Genomic DNA, 23,035 nt, shown 5'->3' on the forward strand with positions numbered 1-23,035 from the left:
ACCCACCGTACTGCAGCTGAACACCGAGGGCATCACGGCCAGCACGCTCAGCATCATCGAGTATCTGGCCACAAAAAATCAGGCCCTCGTTATTCTCCTCCAGGAGACCCACTGCACATCTGTGGATAAGTTGGTATTACCCAACTTCACACTCGCAGGCGCAACCATCAGCAGGAAACACGGCCTCGCCACGTTTGTCCATGAGCAACTGAGCTGGACGCCAATAGACCAGTCCAGTGCCCAGTCGGAGATAGAGTGGTTATGCATAGACATATCAGGCTATCACATCATCAATGTCTATAAGCCACCACCCTCACGCTTAACACCAACAGCCATCCCAGTGTTCCCCCAACCCAGCCTCTATGCTGGCGATTTTAATTGCCACCACGTTGATTGGGGCTACAACACCACCAACACCGACGGAGAAAGCCTGGCCTCATGGTCAGCCAATAACAACCTCACCCTACTGCACGATCCCAAGGGTGCAGCGAGCTTCTTCTCCGGACGCTGGAACACTGGTACAAACCCCGATCTGGCTTTCGCAAGTGATGACCCCGATAATTGCCAACCGGACAGACGTGTGCTAGAGAAGTTCCCCAGGTCCCAACATCGACCCTCGATTATCACGGCTCCAACGCTCATAATGCCTGTCCCGAGCAAGCCTGTTAATCGATGGAACTTCAGAATGGCTAACTGGGAGTACTATAGCCTCCTCACCAATGAAGCCACACAGTATCTCCCATCTCCTCACACCAACAACGTGGAAGAAGCCTACCAGGACTTTTGTGATGCAATAACATCAGCGGCAAAACAATCCATCCCCCGCGGCCGACGAAAGACCTACATACCGTGCTGGGATAAGGAGTGCGAAAGCCTCTACTCCGACTTCCTCCACGCCCCTCAGGGCAATGACACCAACAGCTCAGCCACAGCTTTGCTGGCAAGGCTGGACTTAAAGAGGAAGGAGCGCTGGACAGAAGCCATTGAATCAATCGACTTCACGCACTCCAGCTGCATAGCATGGAGTACACTGAACAACCTAACTGGCAGATCACATGCCTCTCGCCAACAATGTCCCGTTTCAGCAAACTCCATCGCCTCACAACTTGTGGAGAACGGGAAATACAAATCGAGAGACCGTGAATCTGATAGATCCGTCTTGCAAGAAATGACGGACCTCTGGAGGGTAACAACCCCAGACGGGGACAACATCTCGGGTGAGTTCACCCCGGAAGAATTTTCCGCCGCCCTCCAGCACATAAAGCCAGGTAAAGCCCCGGGCCCTGACCACCTATGCCCGGAGTTGATACTCCATGCTGCTGCCTCCTTAAAGTCCTGGTTAAAAGACTTCCTTTCCTGCTGTTTGCGCCACCTGAGAATTCCCAGAATCTGGAGAAGAGCCCTTGTGGTTGCAGTCCCTAAGCCGAAGAAGCCCCCAGCAGGGGACCCGAAGAGTTACCGTCCAATCTCACTGCTCTGCATCCCCTTCAAGATCCTCGAGAGACTCATCTACGCCCGTGTCGAACCAATAATAGATCCGCAGCTCCCCCGTGAACAAGCTGGTTTCCGACACGGACGATCAACCGTAGATCAGGTCACACTTATGACCCAAGACATTGAGGACAGCTTCTCGGCTAAGAAGAAGGCTGGCGCCGTGTTTGTTGATCTCACGGCTGCCTATGACACCGTATGGCATAGCGGCCTTACCTGCAAGTTACTCCGTCTGCTCCCTGACAGACACATGGTCCATATGATGATGGAACTTGTGCAAAACCGCAGTTTTACCCTCACAACCGGTAGCGGTCGTCGAAGCAGACTACGCCGACTTAAAAACGGCGTCCCACAGGGCTCAGTCTTGGCTCCTCTCCTGTTCAACATATACACCTACGACTTGCCCCCCACCACCTCCAGGAAATACGCTTACGCAGACGACCTGGCACTCCTGCACTCAGCAGGAAACTGGCAGTCAGTGGAGAGGAACCTCAGCCAAGACATGCAAACACTATCAGCATACCTCCAGAAATGGAAGCTACAGCTCAGCAAGTCAAAGACAGTGTCGGCGGCCTTCCACCTTAACAACCGGGAGGCACAGCGTGAGATAAACATCAAGATGGATGGGGAACGCCTGCCCTACTGTGCCGAACCTACATACCTCGGCATAACCCTGGACAGGTCGCTCACGTACCGCCGGCACTTGAAGTCACTGCGCAAAAAACTATCTACACGCGTCGCACTTTTGAGGCGATTGGCGGGTTCCGGCTGGGGAGCTGGTGCTAAAACTCTTCGTACAGCTACCCTAGCCCTTGTTCATTCCACCGCTGAGTACTGCGCGCCGGTCTGGTGTCGTAGTTCTCACACCCACCAGATTGATACCGCCATTAACGACGCACTGCGTACTGTGACTGGATGCCTGCGTCCCACTCCAACGGACTGCCTACCCATCCTAGCAGGCATCCAACCCGCTGAGCTACGCCGTAAAGGAGCCACGATTTCTCTCGCTCGCCGCGCTTTGGACCCCGACCATCTCCTCCATGCAACACTCAAGAGACCACCACCTATAAAGCAGCGCTTGAAATCAAGACGCCCCTTTGTGCCTGCCGCACAACAACTCCTTAAGAACGCAGAAGAACTTAGTTTAAGTGCGGCACACTGGACGAACCACATGTGGAACACGGAGTGGCAAAATCACACCTCCACGCTCCGTGACTTCATACCCAACGCCGATCCCCGTCCACCAGGGATGTCCCTCGCAAGGCTTGCGTGGGTCAGGCTTAACCGCCTGCGAACTGGCGTCGGCCGCTTTCGTTCGGACATGCACAAGTGGGGCCTGGCTCCTTCATCAGAATGCGAGTGTGGTGCCACGGAACAGACCGCAGACCATGTCATCCACCACTGCCTAACCCACCGGCCTCCACACGGTGCGCATGGTCTGAGAATCCTGGACGACGAGACTGCCGAGTGGCTGAAGATTTCCTGCCCTCCAATCTAGCCTGGAAAGATCGCTCATACGCCATCATCATCATCGTTAAGACGAATTCTGATTTTGCTGGCAAAATTACCAAGAACTGAAAATGCACGTTCAGCCTCAACAGATGTTGGTTTAGGCTAATACTTTTCAATGCCTCATACAAATTGTTCAGGTTTTCTGGCTCTTTTTTGCTTGCTTCATATAGGCCTACTGTAGCAGCATTTCTTTTTGCATTATTACTCGAGCGCCGACATCACAGTTTTGTGCTTTTCCACTTTCATCTTCTGCGACGAAAGCATGCAACTCTTGAGCTAAAGTCATTTCAGTGTCAAACTCATGGCTACTATCTTCTGTAATGGCCTCTTCATGCTGTTCAGTCGAGCCTTGACCCAATTCAACAATTCGGCTTGGGAACAATCTTTGAAGAACGTCCCCTGGTCAGGGTAGCAAGTTTCTGAAGCTTCATTTTATGACAAAGCTGATCTTTCGGTTGATCAATGTAGGAAGGTTCCTTGAGGAAAGCTACCCAAAAAGGTGAACCAGTTCGGCATTTCGACGCTCGTCGATTTGAAACCTAAAGCTTTTTTTCAAGTCCTGTTAGCTCAGTGGTTACGCGCCCGGCTCAAAATCAAGCGGCGCTGGTTCGATTCTCGGGGTGTGCGCTTGAGCAACGCATTTTCAGGACTGCTTTCCATTCAGCGGCACATAGTGAATGGAATAATTCCCCAGCAACAACACTTCAACAATCTGAAAACTTCACTCTGCCAATCTCGGTAACCGGCCCTGTGTCAAGAGCCTCTACAAGTATGATAAAGATTCAAAAACCAAACCAAGTCATTGCTAATTTAGTTAGCCTATTAGTTGTTAGAATTTAGTTATTAGTCCCTTTTTACTGGACGCTGAAGCTTGCAAAAAGGCTTGACGCAAGAAAGCTTCTTTACATTTTTTTTTTTTTGTAGATTTACAATACAAAAAGTTTTGCCATAGCTGTTACGGCCAATCTCTGTACAAATCAAACGTCATATAAAACCGTTCAAGTCTACTGAATATTACGTCATGGAAGTTGCTAGAAAATGTGCCAAAATTGCACCAGCGTTCATAAGAATTGTGTCAAACCTGTTTGGGCCTGTTTGGGCCTGTTTAAACAGGAAATATTACTTCAGCTTTAAACACCTGTTGGAATGACTTCATAATTGTCTTTCATTATTGCGTCACAGTACTGCATACGTGAATTTGAGATATTGCTATCTATTCTGGTCATTCGTAAAATGATTGTTTGAAAGTTGGCCGCACATTTAACTGTTGGCTTAGTGCTTGCTAGCTGGACAAAGGTTCCGTCTTTTATCCAAGTAATCTGTTCTGTAGTGACAGTTTTCAGTGGTGTACGCGTTGCACCCCCTCGTTTTCGGTAGCCGTGGGCTAATTTTTACAGAAATACACTGTTTGAAAAGAAGTTCAAGTGTGTGTTTCTTCGGTCATTATATGCAGACGAAAGGATCCGGGAACTTTAAGTTACAATTTTCCCACGAAGAAATTATGGTTTACCGCTGTGACCACAAAAAATAAAAGACGAAGTTAGTTAGTTGGTAGGCCAAGAAGCACTTAGAAGTAAAGAAATAATGAAAGAAGATCTTATTGGTTGGTAGTCTAAAGAAGCAAAGAAAATTAAAGACTCAGTTTGGTACAGAAGAAAAAATAACTTTGACATTTATTGGCAAGAAAGAAGATTAAAGGCAATCCATCTGTGCTTGAAGATTCAAGTGGAAGAATCCAAGCAAGTTTTGTGGACGTTTGGACTTCACATACTCGTACAGCTACGGTATCGTGCATTTAAATTCTTTTTTGTATTTTTACGGTCTTTGCAGTTAAGTTTTTTATAACTACTGTAATTTTGTGTGTTTGTGTAACTTAATTTTTTAATTGTTAAATTTAGCCCTAACATTTAATATGTCTACACTCGGTGGTGACAGGGACTCGACCGCCGTCGACTCGACTGAGTTTAAGCCTGATGATGTTCTTTGCGGTCGGGCAGGCCATTCTGGGGAGGGACCCATTAACGATGAGGCTAAGTCAGTTCGAGAGGCCCGGCATCTTAGACGGGATATTTTGACTCAAATTGGGAAACTTTCTGTGGCCCTAGGTTCTTTGAGTGATAAGCAGGAACTGTTAATTTTTTGATCTAACTTATCTACTTTAGAAGAGGAATTACGGCATTTCCATGCTCTTTTGAGTAAAATTGTTAACTCTGCAATCTTGGCAGAACTTCGTGATAGGGTAGATCCCGAATTTAACTCGTTAAAAAATAACTTCGAACAAAAAGAATGTGAGTTGTCAGATAGGTTGGATGCTGACATACATCCTGAGGATAGCGCCTCAAAGGTAAGCACTAGGATGTCTGAGAGCTCGTCACGGATAGTTGCACAAATTAACCTACAGTTAAGACGAGAGGAGCTCCAGATCCAAGCTGAGGCCGAAGCGAGAGCTGCTGAGGCCGCCGCGAGAGCTGAGGCCGAAGCAAGAGCTGCTGAGGCCGCCGCGAGAGCTGAGGCCATACGAGCTGAGGCCGCCGTGAGAGCTGAGGCCGAAGCGAGAGCTGTTGAGGCCGCCGCGAGAGCTGAGGCCGTACGAGCTGAGGCTGCCGCGAGAGCTCAGGCCGAAGCCAGAGCTGCTGAGTTCGCACTCAAAGACGCTCAGTTGAGGGCTGAACAACGTAAAGAGGTAGTTTTAGCTGAATATCGTTCTGATTTGGGCTCCCGGCGTAGCTCTAGGAAGGGCTCTTCTAGGCATTCCAGAAGTGAACATCAATCGCAGTTTAATTTACCTAACCTTTTCCAGACGCCTGTTCAATCTGTAAGTGGATTAGTAGGCCTACAATCCACATCTTTTCAAGATGTTTCAGGAGGTCTCGGGGCCGCGGCTAAGGGTCTTCCGAAGGCTGTAGAGCCAAGGTCTGTGAATTATAACCGATCTCCTCCCCCAGAGCGTACAGGTCACGGGGCCGCCATTAGCAGTAATGCTTTGCCCCCTTCAAAGTTTTCTGCGCCGCTAGTTGCTGATCGCCCAGCTACACGTAATTTGGGTGGTTGTGAGAGGCGTATCGTGTCTCCTGATTTTAACGTGTTTGAGGATCGTGATCGGGCTGTGCATGTGACTGAGCCCACTCAGCCCCTTAAGGGATATAGCTTGTCTTCTCCCGCTAAATCGAGTTCTCAACAACAGGATTGCTTTTTTGAATACCAAAATAGTAGGACGTTCTTCGATAAGGCGGCCTTGATTGGTTACGATGGTAATAATATGCCATTTGTCTTCTTTAAAAATCGTGTTATGGCCTTGATGGCAGCTTCGCCCTTTAAGGGAACTCGTTTGACTTTGTTGCAAGCAGCTTGTGTTAGAACAGCTGCACAAACGATTGCTAATTTGGTTTCCGACACTCCTGGCTTGTCAGAGGAAGACAGGATAGAAATGTCATTAGCTCGCTTGTCTCAACGTTTTGGAGTTCGTGGAGATCTTTTCGCAGAACCGGAAATTAGAAAGTATCGCTATGGTAGCAAATTGACTTCGACTTCTTCCAGTGATCTGAAAGAGTTTAAAGATGAATTGTCGCAGTGTCTGCTTTACGCGCAAGCTTATGGTCAGCGTGATAAATTAGAAGGACGTTTTGTTCTGGATTTGGCTAAGCGACTCCCGTTTGACGCTAAGCAGCGTTATCTTGACTTTTTAGGTGATCAGTATGGTGGCACTGATGAGCCTACCTTTCAGAGTTTGTTTGAATTTGTAGTACGGGAGGAAACGCGTAAGTCGACTGATTTTAGCATTATGCTAATGGGCGATTCTGGTGAGTCGCAGCAATTTAAAAAGTTTGGCAAAGGAAAATTGCCTTCATGTCCGGTTAGGCAGACGTCCGTAAAACCCCATGATGATGTGATGTCAGGGAGTTCGCAGTACTCGACTGTTGTTGGCGCACCGCGCGGTGGTGAAGCCAGACGTAAAAACCTACCGGCATGCATTTGTTGTTCGTCACGTGGTCAAGTTGAATATCATTTTTTGTCTAATTGTAAAGAATTTTTGCGCTTGACACCTAAAGATCGGAGAGATGTCATTGTGAAAGCTGGCAAATGCTTGAATTGTTTGCGCCAGCATATGGTTAGGGATTGCGTTCATGCAAATAACTGTCGTAAGTGTGGGCCTAACAACGATAGGAAACACTATTTTCTTCTGCATGATTTTTATGTGACGTCACGTGATTCTCTGGATTCGGTTGGGAAAGATGATGCTCGTGCCAGAGTTCCTGTGCGTAATGTTAAGATTGGAAATGTTAAAGCAGCCTTTAACCGCGTTACTGCTGCTCGTGTTTTGAATCCAATGACTGGCAAATCGAAGTTGGTGTATTGTCAGCATGATCCTGGTTCGCAGTTGACCTTTGTTTCGAGTGACTTGGTGTGCGAACTTGGTCTTAAACCGTATGATAAAGCGTCGTTTAAAATAGATACTCTGGCTGGTCAGAAACCTACTTGTGCTGACCTTGTTAAACTCAACATCCAGTCGTTAGAGACTGATGAACTGTTTTGTGATATAACCTCGGTGGTTAACCCAGCTTGGGCTGACGATGTTAAAACTTTACCTCATAAACAAGATTTAAGTGGTTTCCGTCATTTTCATGACGTGAATATGTTTCATTTGAATGATTGTAGTACTGTAGATGTACTGATTGGCAATGACAACGCTTATTTGATGTGGGCAAAAGAAGAACGTGTTGGTGAAAATCGCAGTGAACCGCATGCTTTACTCACTCCTCTCGGTTGGTTGGCTTGTGGTGGTAAGACACCCTTAGTTGAAAGCGTTGCTAAAGTGTGCAGAGTGCAGACGTCTTCAGAGTCGGATGTCATCTCTGGCTTTCAGCGTAAAATTGAGTCTCGTGATATGGAAATAGCAGACCTGAATAAAGTCATTCAGGATTTGACTTTGCAAAATGAAACCTGTGAATTGTCTCGCAATGATATTTTGGCTAGAGAACTTGTCGAACCGAATATTGAGTTGAAAGATGGTCGATTTGAGATACCTGTTCCGTTGAAGGAAGATATTGATCTACCTAACAATTTTGTGTTGGCGTCAGATAGAGCTGCTGCTTTAAGAAAGAAAGCTTTAAAACAACCTGAACTTCGTGATTTCCTTACTGACACCATGAAAGATCTTAAATCTAATGGCTATATTGAGCGTGCGGGTGAAGCAGGAAATGTCAAGGGATTTGAATGGTATTTACCATACTTTGTTACGTCACAATTAAAAAAGCGCATTGTTTACGATGGAAAGTCTGAATTTCGAGGAACTTGTGTTAATGATGTAATGTTTTCGGGTCCTGACTTGTTAAACCCTCTGGTAGATGTCTTGGCTAGATTTCGGCTTGGTAGATTTGGTCTCATGGCTGATGTGACTAAATGCTTCTTTCAAATAAAATTACCTGAGTCGCAAAGGGATTTGTTTCGTATATTGTGGTTTGAAGATGATGACCTTGAAAATGGTAGGATGGTACCATTTCGTTTTTGTGTACACCCTTGGGGAATAAAGAGTAGCCCATATATCGCTTGCTTGGCTATAAAGAAAATGATCGAGCAGAATCCCAGCAGTGCTGGTGAATTGACTCTCTGCAATATTGCAAATAATATGTACATGGATGATTTTATATTTTCGGCTGATAGCTTAGAGGAAGCTCAGCAAATCACTCATGAATCAATTGCTTTGTTTGATAGCCGTGGGTTTAAACTTGTTAAGTGGAGTGCTAACAAGGAGGCTATGATTGTCTTGTCAAATTTGGATAATGAGATGCTTTCACCTTTGATTCGTGACATTGACTTTCAGACTGAAAATATGACTTTGCCATCAGCGAAGACATTGGGTTGTGTGTGGCAAACCGAGTCTGACGAGATGCGTATCGCATGTTCCTTAAAACCCTTAGCTAAACACACGCGCAGAAGTATGCTCAGTCAGCTTGGACAAAATTTTGATCCGCTAGGCTTTGGAGCGCCATTTTTTCTGAAAGCACGCCTTATACTTCAGCAATTGGCGATAGACAAGTTTGATTGGGACACCGAGGTCCCTGATAGCTTTGTTAAAGAGTGGGAGTCGTGGCTTCGCTCTTTGGACCTGCTTAAGGATTTTTCGTTACCGAGATGGTATTTTGCAAACTCTGGTGTGTGCAGTCCGGATGATATTGTTTCATATCAATTGCATGGGTTTAGTGATGCTTCGAATCAAGCTTTCTCTTCTGTTGTTTACTTACGTAGACTGGTTAACGGAGTTCCGAGTGTGTCTTTCGTTCTGGGTAAATCTACCATTGTTGTAAAAAATCAGTTTTCTTGGCCGATAGCTAGGAAAGAGCTTGTTGCCGCTTTGAATACAGCAAGACTCGTGAAGCAGGCCTACGAGGCATTGAAGATGCCCGACTGCCTTAAGTATTTTTGGTGTGATTCTCGTACTGTGTTGCAGTGGGTTAAAAACCCTGATTTACGTTTGAATAAGTTTATTACGCGTCGAGTTGAGCATATTTTATTGTTGTCTGGAGCCCAGGATTGGCGTTTTTGCCCTACCGATATGAACCCAGCTGATGTTGGCACAAGGCCAAATCTTATTACAAAGAAAGAATTTCGAGAGTTGTGGTTAAATGGTTCTAGTCTTCTCTACCAGTGTGAGGAAATTCCATCTGTAGAAAATGCCACTTCAGTACCTGTCCATAGCCTATATCTTCGTGACGAAGAGGAGTCGCTTGACGTTGGACAGGGTGGCCTTCACAAATTGATAGAGGCCGCACCTTCTTTGTATGTTATGAAAAAGAGAATCGCTTATTTAGTCGCCTTTGTTGAATTTTTGTGCTGTAAAACGAGAAAGCGTAGCTTTGTGAAGCCAAAACTGGACGCCTCTTATCTTAACAGTGCCTTAGACTTGACTGTGAAGCTTGTTCAGAAGAGCGTGTATGGCGATGTGGTACATTTAATGACCAAGCGATCGCCGGATGCCCTTGAGGAAGTGATAAAGCGGGGTAGTGTTGGCGCTTCGCAACGTGAGAAGGAACGCTTAAAAGAATTGCGTTCACTTAAAAAGTACAGACCTTGTGTAGATGACGCTGGTGTAATCCGCATTGAAGGGCGCTTAAGTAATTCTCCCGAGATCTCTCTTGAAGCAAAGCATCCGATTGTTTTGCCTTCGAAACACCCCTTCACTAGGCTTGTTGTACTGTCGCATCATAATCGAAATGCGCACTGTGGAGTACAGCACACTTTGTTGTCTACGCGACAGAATTTTTGGATCGCTAATGGTAATGCTTCCGTGAAGAGGTATCTTAATGATTGTGGTGTATGTGCGATTGAGAAAGCACGGCCTATAAGGCAGCTCATGTCTGATTTACCTTTGTCTCGCACAACTGCGCATAGGAAACCCTTTTTTGATTGCGGCTTAGACTATCTTGGACCTTTAACATTTGTTGAAGGTAGAAGTCACAAAAAAGCTTGGGGACTCTTGTTCACATGTATGGCATCTCGAGCTATTCATGTTGAGCTGGTTACGTCATTGTCACTGAGTGATTTTTTACTTGCCTTTACAAGATTTACAGATTTACGTGGGCAGGTTAATGCAATCTATTCCGATAATGGAAGTACCTTTCAGGCAGCATCTAAGAAGTTACCCGAGTTGATAGAATCAGCTGAATTTCACAACGCTCTGAGACAGAGAGAGATAAACTGGGAATTTATACCTCCGTATGCTCCGGCGCAAGGTGGCGCCTGGGAGGCAATGGTAAAACAATTTAAAATCGCATTTTTTCACATTTTGGACTCTTCATTACGTAAGTCCAATTTCATTGAACTGCTTACGTACACCAGCAGTGCTGTTCGGATCGTGAACGAACGCCCTTTGGTACCTTTGAGTGACGACCCTAGGGATTTTACTGTCATCACCCCTGCCTCACTTTTGACCCCATACTTAGACCCATACTGTGCTGTTGGGCAACCACATGATCGTGACCAATTAAGAAGGGATTATCGGTTCAATTTGTCACTTTCTCAGCAGTTTTGGAGTAAATGGATCGATTTTTACTTGCCAGGTCTTCAGGGCCGGAAAAAATGGCTAAAAATGGCCGAGAATTTGGAGCCTGGTCAACTTGTAGTGGTAGGTTCTCTCCAAGACATTGGTAAACGTGGGAAGTATCAACTTGGGAGGGTGCATGAGGTAGTTCCACAAATTAGGAAAGGGAAGCCTGTGGTTCGTAGAGCCAAAGTTGCCGTCTGCAACTATGATGAGAGTACGGGGAAAGTGAAAGTAGACTACGTGTTGAGGGATATTTCGTGCCTCGCCCCCGTAAAGAACACCTAGTGTTAGGGTTTGAGCCTGGTTTTGTCTGCGGTGGCCGACCCTTGTCTGAGCCCAGAACAGTCGGTTATTATCGCAACAATTGTATATAGCGTCAATTTAGCGTGTACCTATGGTACCAATTTCATGTATCGTCGTGTATTATTCCGTATTGTTGTTCATTCTTTGCATGCCCTTTGTATTTACGTATTAACTTAAACGTGAGTGATTCAAACAATTTGTGTATCGTGTGTTTTTATTCATTGGCTCACGATTGTCCTTCAATTCTTTTTTAGTTATGCCATGTTAGACTGTCATAACTAGGGGCCGCTATGTTACGGCCAATCTCTGTACAAATCAAACGTCATATAAAACCGTTCAAGTCTACTGAATATTACGTCATGGAAGTTGCTAGAAAATGTGCCAAAATTGCACCAGCGTTCATAAGAATTGTGTCAAACCTGTTTGGGCCTGTTTGGGCCTGTTTAAACAGGAAATATTACTTCAGCTTTAAACACCTGTTGGAATGACTTCATAATTGTCTTTCATTATTGCGTCACAGTACTGCATACGTGAATTTGAGATATTGCTATCTATTCTGGTCATTCGTAAAATGATTGTTTGAAAGTTGGCCGCACATTTAACTGTTGGCTTAGTGCTTGCTAGCTGGACAAAGGTTCCGTCTTTTATCCAAGTAATCTGTTCTGTAGTGACAGTTTTCAGTGGTGTACGCGTTGCACCCCCTCGTTTTCGGTAGCCGTGGGCTAATTTTTACAGAAATACACTGTTTGAAAAGAAGTTCAAGTGTGTGTTTCTTCGGTCATTATATGCAGACGAAAGGATCCGGGAACTTTAAGTTACAATTTTCCCACGAAGAAATTATGGTTTACCGCTGTGACCAATAGCTCGGATTTTCTCTTTAAACTTACATCTTCAAAATCCGCCATTTTAAGCTAAATTTGAATTTCTCCTTTGCAAAAAGATAGGGCAGAATTAGCAGAAACTGTCCTAACAGCACAGTGGCACAACCGTCTTTCTAATGCTAAGAAGCCTAAGATAACCAGTTGTACTAATGCTACGACAGAAGCGATTGGGTAGTTTATTGTTATGCTATATAGCCTATAGTTGATATTATTATCACACTAATGTGGAGTGTTCAAGACAATCAGCTGATATTGTAAAGCTGCATCAACCCAAAATAATATGAGCGTCAAACGATATGGCGCTACATCAGCTTTTGTAAACGTTTTTTGGAAATCCCAAGATTTTAATAAAATTAATCCCGGGAGAAAAACGGGTTAAAATCTCGGGGTCTCAACCCCAACTGCGATAACAGATGCGATACAACAGACGACAGGTAGCAGCAAAGTGACATGTAGTCTTCGAGTCAGCTGCTCCCTTCATTTTGGCATCACATTAAGTGTATTTGCCTAAACACTGACACGTGCTCTGGTGCGGTGTCGAACTCACATCCTTTCGAACGTTGCGCAGAGGTTCTACGCAACCGACGAGAACTAGCTAGTAGGCCTATATAGAAATTTCAGAAACTTTCATTTCATCTTTTATTTCCTTTTTTTTGTTTGATTGTAATATGAACCATCTGGAGTCTGATGCAAATAAAAAAATAAAAATTTCCGACTAAAAAGGTAAAGGGGGGTCCCATACTTGATTCAAGTGTCGGGTATGAGAAGATAAGGTTCTCATTGTACTAAGCCTTCGGCACTAAGGAGAGTAGGGTGGCCAGTTCCTTTCTCTCGGCCGCCTTTACTTCAGCAACTACGCCCACCCAATTTATTACACCCTGGGTAGAGGTGAGCGGTGTTTTTCAACAACCAGCTGAAGCCGGGAGTCGAACCAGGTTTGCATAATTGGAAAGCCAACGACTTATAAGTTGCGCCATCCCACCGCTGATGCAAATAAAAAAATAAAAATTTCCGACTATCAAAGCGAAAAATATTAGCCTAGCCTACTTGCCATAACATAGCACTAGCAAAGGTCAATAAAAAGGTAGAAACGCTCTCAAAGATACATTCTTAGTCTGAAGACAAAGATTCCCTTAATCAACCTTTAAAGAGTGCTCAAAACCAGGGTCATACACAGGGGAATTTCAACTCCCATTACCCTATTGAGGTTGAGTTTTGTTGTTTTGGTGTTATAGTGGCTTTATTCAATGCGTCATTCTCTCTTTTTTTACCAAGTCATCGTATTAACGGTTTTTGTGTTAATCGAATCTGGTAAAAAAAACACGTGCTTTCTGTTCCTAATCCTATTGTCTCGCAATTAGGCATATTGGCTATTGCATTAATCATCTGTGACGAAGCAAAAATGTAAAGAATTGAGTAGAGAGAGAGAGAAAACATTTATTTCGTCTCTTTGGTGGCTGCTTGACTAGAAGACCGTTTAGGTCACTTCGTAGCCACCCATTGCAGTAGCCACACATTCTAGCCTACGTGATCGTTTGTATTGCGGAGTAGGGTGACTAGTCCTTACACCCTGTGGTCATCCCGACAGCGGATTAAGCTGTTTCGTGCCACAGTAGGCTACTATTTGACTTTGCTTAATGAACGTGTGTATTTATACTCGCAACAAAATAAACGCCAATCATTAAATCAATCAATGTTGCGAGAGTAGTAGGCTACGATAGGCCTACTATTATAAACAATAGACTACCAATAAAATAACACCATAACAAACTATTCTAGTTGGTATCAAAAATTTTAAACTTTTTGCTTCCTTTGAGGTAGCCTACCGGTAATGTATGTTTTTGTTTTTTATAAACCTAATTAAGCTGCTTTAAGCAAAACTCGTCCATTGTGAAGCCAAGCCAACCACCGGCTTGAATAACCGGTCTGTTTTTCATTGGTGGCAAACCTAATTTTTAGTGGGTAGGCTATAGCGGACGTAGTGAGTAACAACCCGCTCATAGGCTACGTAGCTGCAATCATGACATTTAGAGCACAGTAGGCTAGTGGTGGAGAACTGAGGATGACCTAAGAACAAGGTCTCCAGGGTCGTTGACAGGATTCCTCGAGCCCGGTACCAATTTATTTTCGGGCCCCCTTCATCTACAATGTTTTGAATATAAAGGTTGTGTACAAACCTTTATTGATGTCGTTTAAACATGGTCATTTAACAAATCTTGCACTATCTTAAAATTTCTTGAACCGCAAAACTTACTATCTCTATCTAGTGGTTGCTTTTTTGAACTTTTATTTGCCACATGGCGCTAGAGTATTACTTCCCGATTCCATTGATGTTTTACTGGTCATTCTAGGCTCACCAGAAGAGAATTTACAGCCAAGTTAGTGCAGACGGTTAGAAAGTTTTCAATTTGATTTGGGAAAGGTGTTTGGGCCTAGGTCAAACATTTGCTGATTGCTGCAATCTGAAAAGCAGTTTTGATCTAATTTTTAGAGCAAAAATAGGGATAGCAATCTTCTTACCTGTGCCATTTCAGTTTTTGAGTTTGAACAAATATTAGCCTGTTTATTTTGAAACTGGTGTTTCGGGTAAAATTCGTGGTTAGGGAAATCACTATACTAAACTAAATTCTTATTTTACTGTTTGGTGGCTGAAGTGGCTATTTTACCACCAAAAAGCTGAAGTGGGCCCAGTAGGCCTACCCAGAAAAGGGGCTGGTACTTTACCATCTAACGGCTGAAATGGCTGTTTTAACCTCTGGTGGCAATTCCTTTAGATCTGATTATATTAAGATCTTGATAATGTTTGAAGTCGCGGGAATTTTTTCAATTCGGGCTCCTTAAATATTCCGGGCCCGGGTCCAAAAGTACCACCTAGACCCCCCCCTGTCTATATCCTTGTGTAGCAGTTTATTGCAGTATAGAAAAAAAAGAATCATCACCATCAGAACCTAAAAATAGGCTGACCGGTCTGACACCCAAAAGTTATGCCATGAACAGAACCTAGAAAAAAAACCTGCTGAACAACGACGTTACGTCCATACCAAGTCCAAGACATACTGGTAGGCCTATAGGCTACTGATACTAAGCGCTGATCGCTTCAGCTTAAAAGAAACCCGTCTTGATTAAGGAAGTGTGGCCATAGATTGCAATGTGGCATGCATTATGCAACAAAATGTTCATGTAAAACGGACGCAAAACCATGAATATCGATGTCCGGATTGCAAGAATGCAGCCAAGCACTATGGCATTCCAATTCTAAAATGGCAGAATGCAAAGACGCCTTGACGAAAACGCAAAAATAACTTATGGAGAGCGTGGATGGAATACACAGATTCCACAACCAATAATAAGCGATGTCGGCAGGGGCGCCGGAACGATTTTTGACTGGGGGGGCAAGGTTACGAAAAAAGGGCACTTTTTTTTTATTAAAAAGCAAATTTTTTGTCAAGTTTTAAGATAAGATATAGCGATAATACTAATCTATCAGCTCACTATGTATTGAGTAATGATAGCCCACAAGTGTCCAGTATACAAAGAAGGGCATCATGCTATGTCATAATGATGTAACCTACTGTCAAGCCTTAAAGCAGCCTGCGGCCATGGCCGCTAAGTAGTGCTTGAATGACCGCCGGTGCTACCTCCTCAATCGGCCAAGTTTGGCCGCGGTCTCTTCTAACCAATTATTTAATTTCGCAATAGAATGATCGTGGATTAACTGTCGAAAATATGTAGTATCAAAGAGTGACGCAAAATTAGGTCAGCGAGTCATGATCGCCACTGTTGCATTGTGCGGGGATAGTTGTTATTGATTGAATATATCCATCTGCGATCACCAGCGCTGTAAGTCTTGTTTGTAATTCTCGACGTTTATTTTAACAAAGTCTTAATCCAAAGGGCTAATTTACATCGGCTGGCAATATTGTCGTTTTTATGTCGATTCGATGTTGTCGGACATTGAATCGTTGTTAAAAAGGAGAACTAGGTTAGTTGACATCCAAGGGGAAAACATTTTTTGATCATATTTTGCAAAAATTATGCTTCTTTTAGTAATGTCCTTCACATCATTGAAATACTGATTTTATTACCTTGCCGTCATCGTCAACACAATCATGTCGAGCGTTGTTTTTCGTTACTAAAAAGAATTCTAGGGGAGTGGCGAACTTTTTTAAAATCAGCCACATTAGAGACACTCGTGCGAGTGTCGTTAGATGGTCCCGCAGTACTGGATTACAATTCCGATAAAGCAGTTATTGCGTGGTGCAACGATTCTATTGTAGGACGTCGCCCAGGCCCAGACTTCAACAACGATAAGTGATCATTTTAGCATTGTTGCAAGTTTAATTCTATTTACTTGTGCTATCGTTATTTTTATTTTTATTTTGTATTTTGGCCTCAAAGCACACAGATTTGGCCGCCGAGAAGGAGCTCCCGAAAAAAACGAGTTTTAAGGCCTGTAGGCTACTGTGTTGCAAAATTTTCTGCGTAAATATTATTTTGAGGCAAAAATGAAAGATTATTATTAGGCTAAACGCGAATAGCAGAAATTGTTATATTGCAAAATGTGCAGTTGCTTACATGACTTTAAAAGGGCACCATTGCCCCCCCTGCCCCTCCATCTCCAGAAAAATTGAGGGCAGGGGGGGCATCCGCCCCCCCTGCCCCCCCGCTTCCGGCGCCCCTGGATGTCGGGGAACTTAAAAACGACATAGCCTAGGCTACGTATAAAAGCGCGCTGGAGCTACAGTGGGCAACAATTAAGTTCCACCGCATATTGGAACAGCTTTCTCACATAAGCAATAACTTTAGTTTTACGATGAAACGTTTTTGAAAACAAAAAGTTGTTTCATTTTCTACGGAAAATTATTATGTCTTTATTCATTTCGACATCATAGCAATTTGATTTATTTGTGTGCTACAAAGAAATATGAAATGCTAATCCTGATACATAAGCCAAGAATCGCAGCCTACAATGCAGAAAGCGCCATGAAGTAAAAACGGCGCGGGATTGCTAAAAAAGTGTTTATTTGAGATACAGCCTTCCGAGTTCCGACTACTTTCACTTGGGGGTCTTTCAAGTTGTCCTTATAGTTTAAACTAAGTCATAGTGTATTTTAAAATATTGTTTTGTTTGATAATAAGGATATTCTAAATTTTTCCTACGATTACGAAAAGCAAGTCTTATCGTAGCCTAAACCGGGGCTGTAAAGCTGTAACCGCAGCTTGGAACAGTGGAGTCAAGCATTTTTAATGGAGCCGGACCCTTTAACTTCGATTGTTGCGGAGCTGGAGCAAAAGCTATTAACTTTCCTTGCTGTCGAGGTCGAGTCGGAGCTGGAGTCAAAAAACAAAAGTAACAGCTCCGGCTTCAATTTCAGTGAAGAAACTCATGTTATTGATTCTATGTTGACGAAACACTATGCGAGATAACCGATTATGTCACATTTTGAAGTATTTTTACTGAGCAGATTGTTTCGTCACAAACAATTAACAAAATCATAGATAGCCTACCTATGATAAAAAGTAGGGAGTACCACACTAAATAAGAAAATTCAAGTTTAATAAACTTGGCTGTGGTAGGCTACTCTACTTTTTTTAGACCTCTTGCAGTCATGCCAAATCTTTATATTTAGTAAGTCATTTCGGTCTCGAGCATTTTGCATTTTTTACAATTTATGCTATCGAAAAAAAGCACAAGTTCTTAGTTTAAAATTTAGTCTTTCAAAAATTTGTTGAAAGGGGGCCAATGCGCCCCTGCGTGTGCCACCATCAGGAATATCTAGAAATGCGCTTTTGATTTCCTGGCTAATTTCTTAAATGTTGATTAACTAAATAGTTTTACTATTAATTGTAACAGAAGACATTATGACGTCATATTGGTTAGTATCTCTGCATGTCTACATTAATACTATGTTTTCTTTCAGTAGTTTTATTGTTGAAAAGAAGACATCATATTTCAAAAAGTATTCACAAACATCTTCTATTTATTTCGTGATTGAACTAAAACTGAAAAATGGATACTGCTGTGTTGTGGTATAGGCGAAAGATAGGAGCATACGATTTGCAAATTTGGGAAAAAGCCGTTGAAATTCAAGAGCAGAAATTTAAAGGTATTGAAGTGCGTCACAAGCAAGAAACAAGCCTTAAGTCTGACCTCATAGACGTGGACCTGGTAAGAGGCTCTACTTTCAGTAAAAACAAGCCACAGCACCACGTTATCTTCATTTTGTGGTTAGGCTTAATTAGAATATTATTACTGCCAGTATTTTATCAATGGTGGATCCAACAAACTAGTCGTGTAATCTTTATAGGTTTCCTCTTTTTGTATAACTTACAACTTGTGTGTGTTATTTTATACCTCAATGGTTCCACAGAAGATTTCAAACTTGTTCCTGTCAGCGAAGTTTTACTGCCAAGCGTTATAATGCTTGTTTTGGGACTTATTCATTGCCAAGTAGTATCTACTAACTTTGCCTCTCCTTCCCATCAAAGTTGTTCGCCTGATTCTTTGTTGCAGAAACGTACTTTGTCTAAAGCTTTACTTGAACCGGCTAAAAGCACGGATTACAAACAAACTCTGTCATTTGTAAATTCTAGCGTAAGAAATATCGATTTCGAAAAAAAGGATAACAATTCTGATGGTGAGCCCACTGATGATAAAAGTGTCAAAGATTTGAATAAAGACTTCGACGAAGATGTGTTGTTGGAAGACATCCGAGGTGACAGTTGTGCAAGTGATTCTTCAAGTGATGAGGAGTGTAAAACCACTCAAGGGCAGCAACATCTTTCCAATCAAAATATATACCTGTCCTCAACTGCTTTGCTCCCTGGAAACAACCCCTCGTCTGACCACATCAACATCAGAATATGGGAAAACGGTCAGTGGCAAAAATGTGATGCGTCATTACTCCACATCGGAGGAATGATAATGAAAAAAGTTGACTCGTTACCGGCGTGTTCTGATGACTATTTCACGCTTAGTATTATCTTTCCGCTGATCATATCCATGGTTCCAGTCGTGTATCGCTTCTTTCAGTTACAAAGACAAGAAAATGAAATATTGACACCATTGTTGCTTTATGAGCAAACTCTGGTGGCATTAATCGGAAACGGAAACTTTAGCACTTCTTTTGTCATCATTGGCATGTTATTGGAACGTATGGTGCTAGCGTCGATATTCTTCATAATGCTTTGTGCCGCCCAACAAACTTTTAAGAAAAGATTTTTCTATGCAAAGTACTTCACTCACTTGACCTCAAGCAGAAGAGCTAAAAAGTCGTTAATTCCACATTTTCGGTTAAATAAAGTTCAAAACATAAGAGTCTGGCTGGCTTTAAGGTCTTACCTTCGACGAAGAGGACCTCAAAGGTCTGTAGATGTAATTGTTTCATCAGCTTTCCTGTGTTCAGTCTGCTTGCTGTGTTTCATTACTTTTCATTTAATGGTCTCATCTGAGTTGTTTACGGCCTCACTGATGTACTGGGATAGCCTAGTTATGCTTTTAGCCCTTGCCGTATTCATTTTGCACTTCATCACAACTGGAGTGAAAATAAACAAAAAGTATAACAGCATTTCGACCCTGTTGACGGAGCAAATTAATCTGCATTTGCAAATTGAAAAGAAGCCCCAGAAAAAAGAAAGTCTGCAAAGAGCTAATGGAGTTTTAACTCTGGCCGCTAAACTTATCAAAGAAATAGAAGAACCATACAACATATACGGTCTTGCCATGAATCCAATTTTGTATAATATCACAAGAGTTTTGCTTCTATCTGCGTTTTCTGGTGTAGTAAGTGAAATACTTGGATTTAAGTTAAAAATTTGGAAAATTAAAACGTAATTGATATGTTGAGTGATTTGCTTTAACAATAAAATCACTAAAGTCGGGAATATAGCCTGAGAAAAAATTGCCATAGGCTACATGCAGTAGCGTAGACAAATAAGGCTAGGAACTTTGCAACCTTCTCGAGAGCCCTAAGGTTGAAGAAAACACCGCTAATTTCGTTATCCACACTGCGTTTGCATCAATTCCGTTTTAATGTAAAGACTGCTTTTTTGAAAAAGTGGGCTATATATATACATCTCTCCTCGATGATTTACTTGTATTTTCTAGGGCTGTTCAAAGCGAACTTTTTCAAGCCGAAACGAAACGAAATCCTTTTTAAAGATTTTTGCTCCGAAACGAAATCAAGATGAATAATTTTAGGTCGAAACGAAATAGTTTGTTATTTCGAAACAAATTTTTTACAGCCAGCAGGCCATTGCTTTCGAAGTCAGCAGAAAATTTTAACCACCCTTCTTGCAAACAAAAGTGTGAGATTAGGAAAAGAGGTCGACAGCCAACATCTTTTCTCCTGCAAGCAGAACAAAACACTGAATTGCAGAAACGTAAACAACAAAATTTGGTAAAAGATCGGGATGTTTGAAAAGATGTCCGGGTAAGCCGGTGAATTTTTTTAAATTAAACAAAACTTCTACTCAAGACAAAAACAATGCAGTAGCCTACAAACAAGAAAAAGAATGAGCACAGTCAACGGAGGCTATAAAATCGTGCAAAAAGGGCAGGTGTCCATTGGAGTTCCTGATCGCTGCTCTGGGAAAGAGCATGTCACAAACCCTTGATGTGTTCAAGGATGCTCGATTTGGTATCATAATGTTACCAGCAGGCAGCAGCAGACCACAAAAGCTCGGTTGTTGTGTAAGTGGCTGGTATAGCCAACAAAATCTATGCCAATTTAGCCATCATTGAAAAGTGATTGATTCACTTTCCACCATTGTAATTGACACTCGTGACTATATTTGTTGGTGTCCGCCCCGTTAGCTCGGTGGTTACGTGCCCGGCTCAAGTTCGACTCTCGGGGTTTGCGCTTGAGCAACGCACTTTCAGAACTGCTCTCCATTCAGCGGCACAATAGAATAATTCCCCGGCAACAACACTTCAACAATCGGAAAACTTCACTCTGTCAATCTCGGTAACCGGGCCTCCGTCAAGAGCAGCCTCTACAAGTATGCGAAACTACCAGAAATAACCAATCAAAGGTTTTCTCAATCCGAGGATAAAGATTCAAAAACCAAACCGTATCCACTCGAGCGTTGCTATTTGGTTTTGAAATCGCCCGCTGGTACTTGATCTGAAGTCTTTGCTTTCTTTTGCTCTTACATCTCCACCCTGCAGCAATTTGTTCATTTGTTTGCTTCGCTATATTCGTCTGATAAATGTCCTTCCACTTTGTCATGCAGTTCTTATATTTCAATTGGCGTATCGATAAAAGTATCCGTCATATTTACATTCATTCAACGTCTGCAGATGTTGAATCAATGTAAATATGATGGGTTTAGTTGTCTGGGTGATTGTGATTAGTTGTCTGGGAAGTTACTGAAAGCGAGTCTTACCAACATAAAATGTTGAGGGAATCGGTTGCGGACCTTATTCGGGCCGCAGAGTTTGAGGGGGAAAAATTCAGGCGTCTTCCTGATCAGACCAACATCTGCATTGTTATCGTGTCAGAAGTAGAAATTGCCTCGTGGTGGCCTGTTTTTATTAGCTTTAATTATTCAGCTGAAAGTGTACCGTTGGGTCCACGTTTCTTCTGTGCTGTAAAGATTATTCAGTTCAGTTGGAAGCCAGCTACAAAGTAGACGACTAGACGTGTATCTCGTATTGTTATGTTGTGTTTGAAAATCACCTTTTGTATCCAGTTCAGTTCCAAGTAATTTGTTAAGCTCCTTGTTGTCTGTGTCGTATTTTAATTTCATCATCATTTCAACAAGTTCTTTTCATGTACAGAAATCTCTTGTGTTTATCATCAACTGAGCAAGTTAGTTTACCCTGCTCGTTTCCAGCGAAGAAAATACTTTCCCGGAGACGCCGCCATATATCTCTCGGCCTACGAGTAGTGGTCAGGGCCGTCGCTGCAGTCTCGCAAGAGTCAGATAATTCCCCCAGCCGCTACAAATCAATTACTTTTATTTTGGCGTTAGAACTTATATTTTTATGCCGCCGAAACTGGAAAGATTTGCATTTTCTGAGCCGCTCCTTAAACGGTTGTTGAGCAAGGTGTTTTTTGGTTCGACTCCGCAACCTTGATTGGAACAGACGTTTATGTGATAGAGTAGGGCCCAGCGTTTGTTAAGCGGTGCGCCGCAGGAAAATAAAAAATTATTAAAAAATCTTTATTACTTTTTAGCATTAGTGACAAAAAGTAAGCTTATGTGCTTTCTAAATCTGAGACAATGAAATTTTATTTTCAACTCTTATTTGAGGAATATCTAAAAAAGGAATTAGTGAGTTTAGTGGAAGTTGGTTGGTTTTAAATCTTTATCCTCGGACTGGCAAAGCCTTGATTGGTTATTCCTGGTAGTTTCGCATACTTGTAGAGCAGGGCTACTCAGCTGGCGGACCGTGGTCCGAATCCGGACCTTCTGGGTGTTGATGGTGGACCTTGAGCTTTTGGGAAAATAACCTCATTTCCACGTTTCAGGGCTTTTTTAAACAGATTTATACTTGGAGGAAGCAATTTTTACTTTGATTATCTTAGTGGCTGGTGGGCTTCGACCCCCAGAGTCCCCAACACTTTCTCAGAAATCAAATGGCTGGTGGGCTTCGACCCCCAGACTCCCCAACACTTTCTCAGAAATCCAAGCCGAGTTACACTTTATTACCTAAGAAAGTGGATTGGTACAGATAGTTTAACTTGTGTGTGTGCGTGTGAAATAACTTATAAACTTATTCACCGGACCGCTAAAAGTATTCAATTTGTCAAACTGGACCTTTGTTAACGTGTAGTTGAGTAACCCTGGTGTAGAGGCTTTC

At 42.8% G+C, this 23,035-nt stretch overlaps 1 protein-coding gene across 1 annotated transcript; it reads left to right on the forward strand.

Annotated features, from left to right (window-relative positions):
- Positions 1 to 11,079: 11,079 nt before the first annotated feature.
- Positions 11,080 to 20,106, forward strand: LOC145770018 (protein PHTF1-like). The gene is made up of 3 exons (XM_082581598.1): positions 11,080 to 11,099; positions 18,247 to 19,461; positions 19,582 to 20,106. Exons 1-3 carry the CDS (start codon positions 11,080 to 11,082, stop codon positions 20,060 to 20,062), a joined length of 1,716 nt encoding a protein of 571 aa, XP_082437724.1. The 3' UTR covers positions 20,063 to 20,106.
- Positions 20,107 to 23,035: the final 2,929 nt, after the last annotated feature.

This window comes from Aplidium turbinatum, chromosome 5 (assembly GCF_918807975.1).
Source record: "Aplidium turbinatum chromosome 5, kaAplTurb1.1, whole genome shotgun sequence".
Classification (NCBI taxonomy): domain Eukaryota; kingdom Metazoa; phylum Chordata; class Ascidiacea; order Aplousobranchia; family Polyclinidae; genus Aplidium; species Aplidium turbinatum.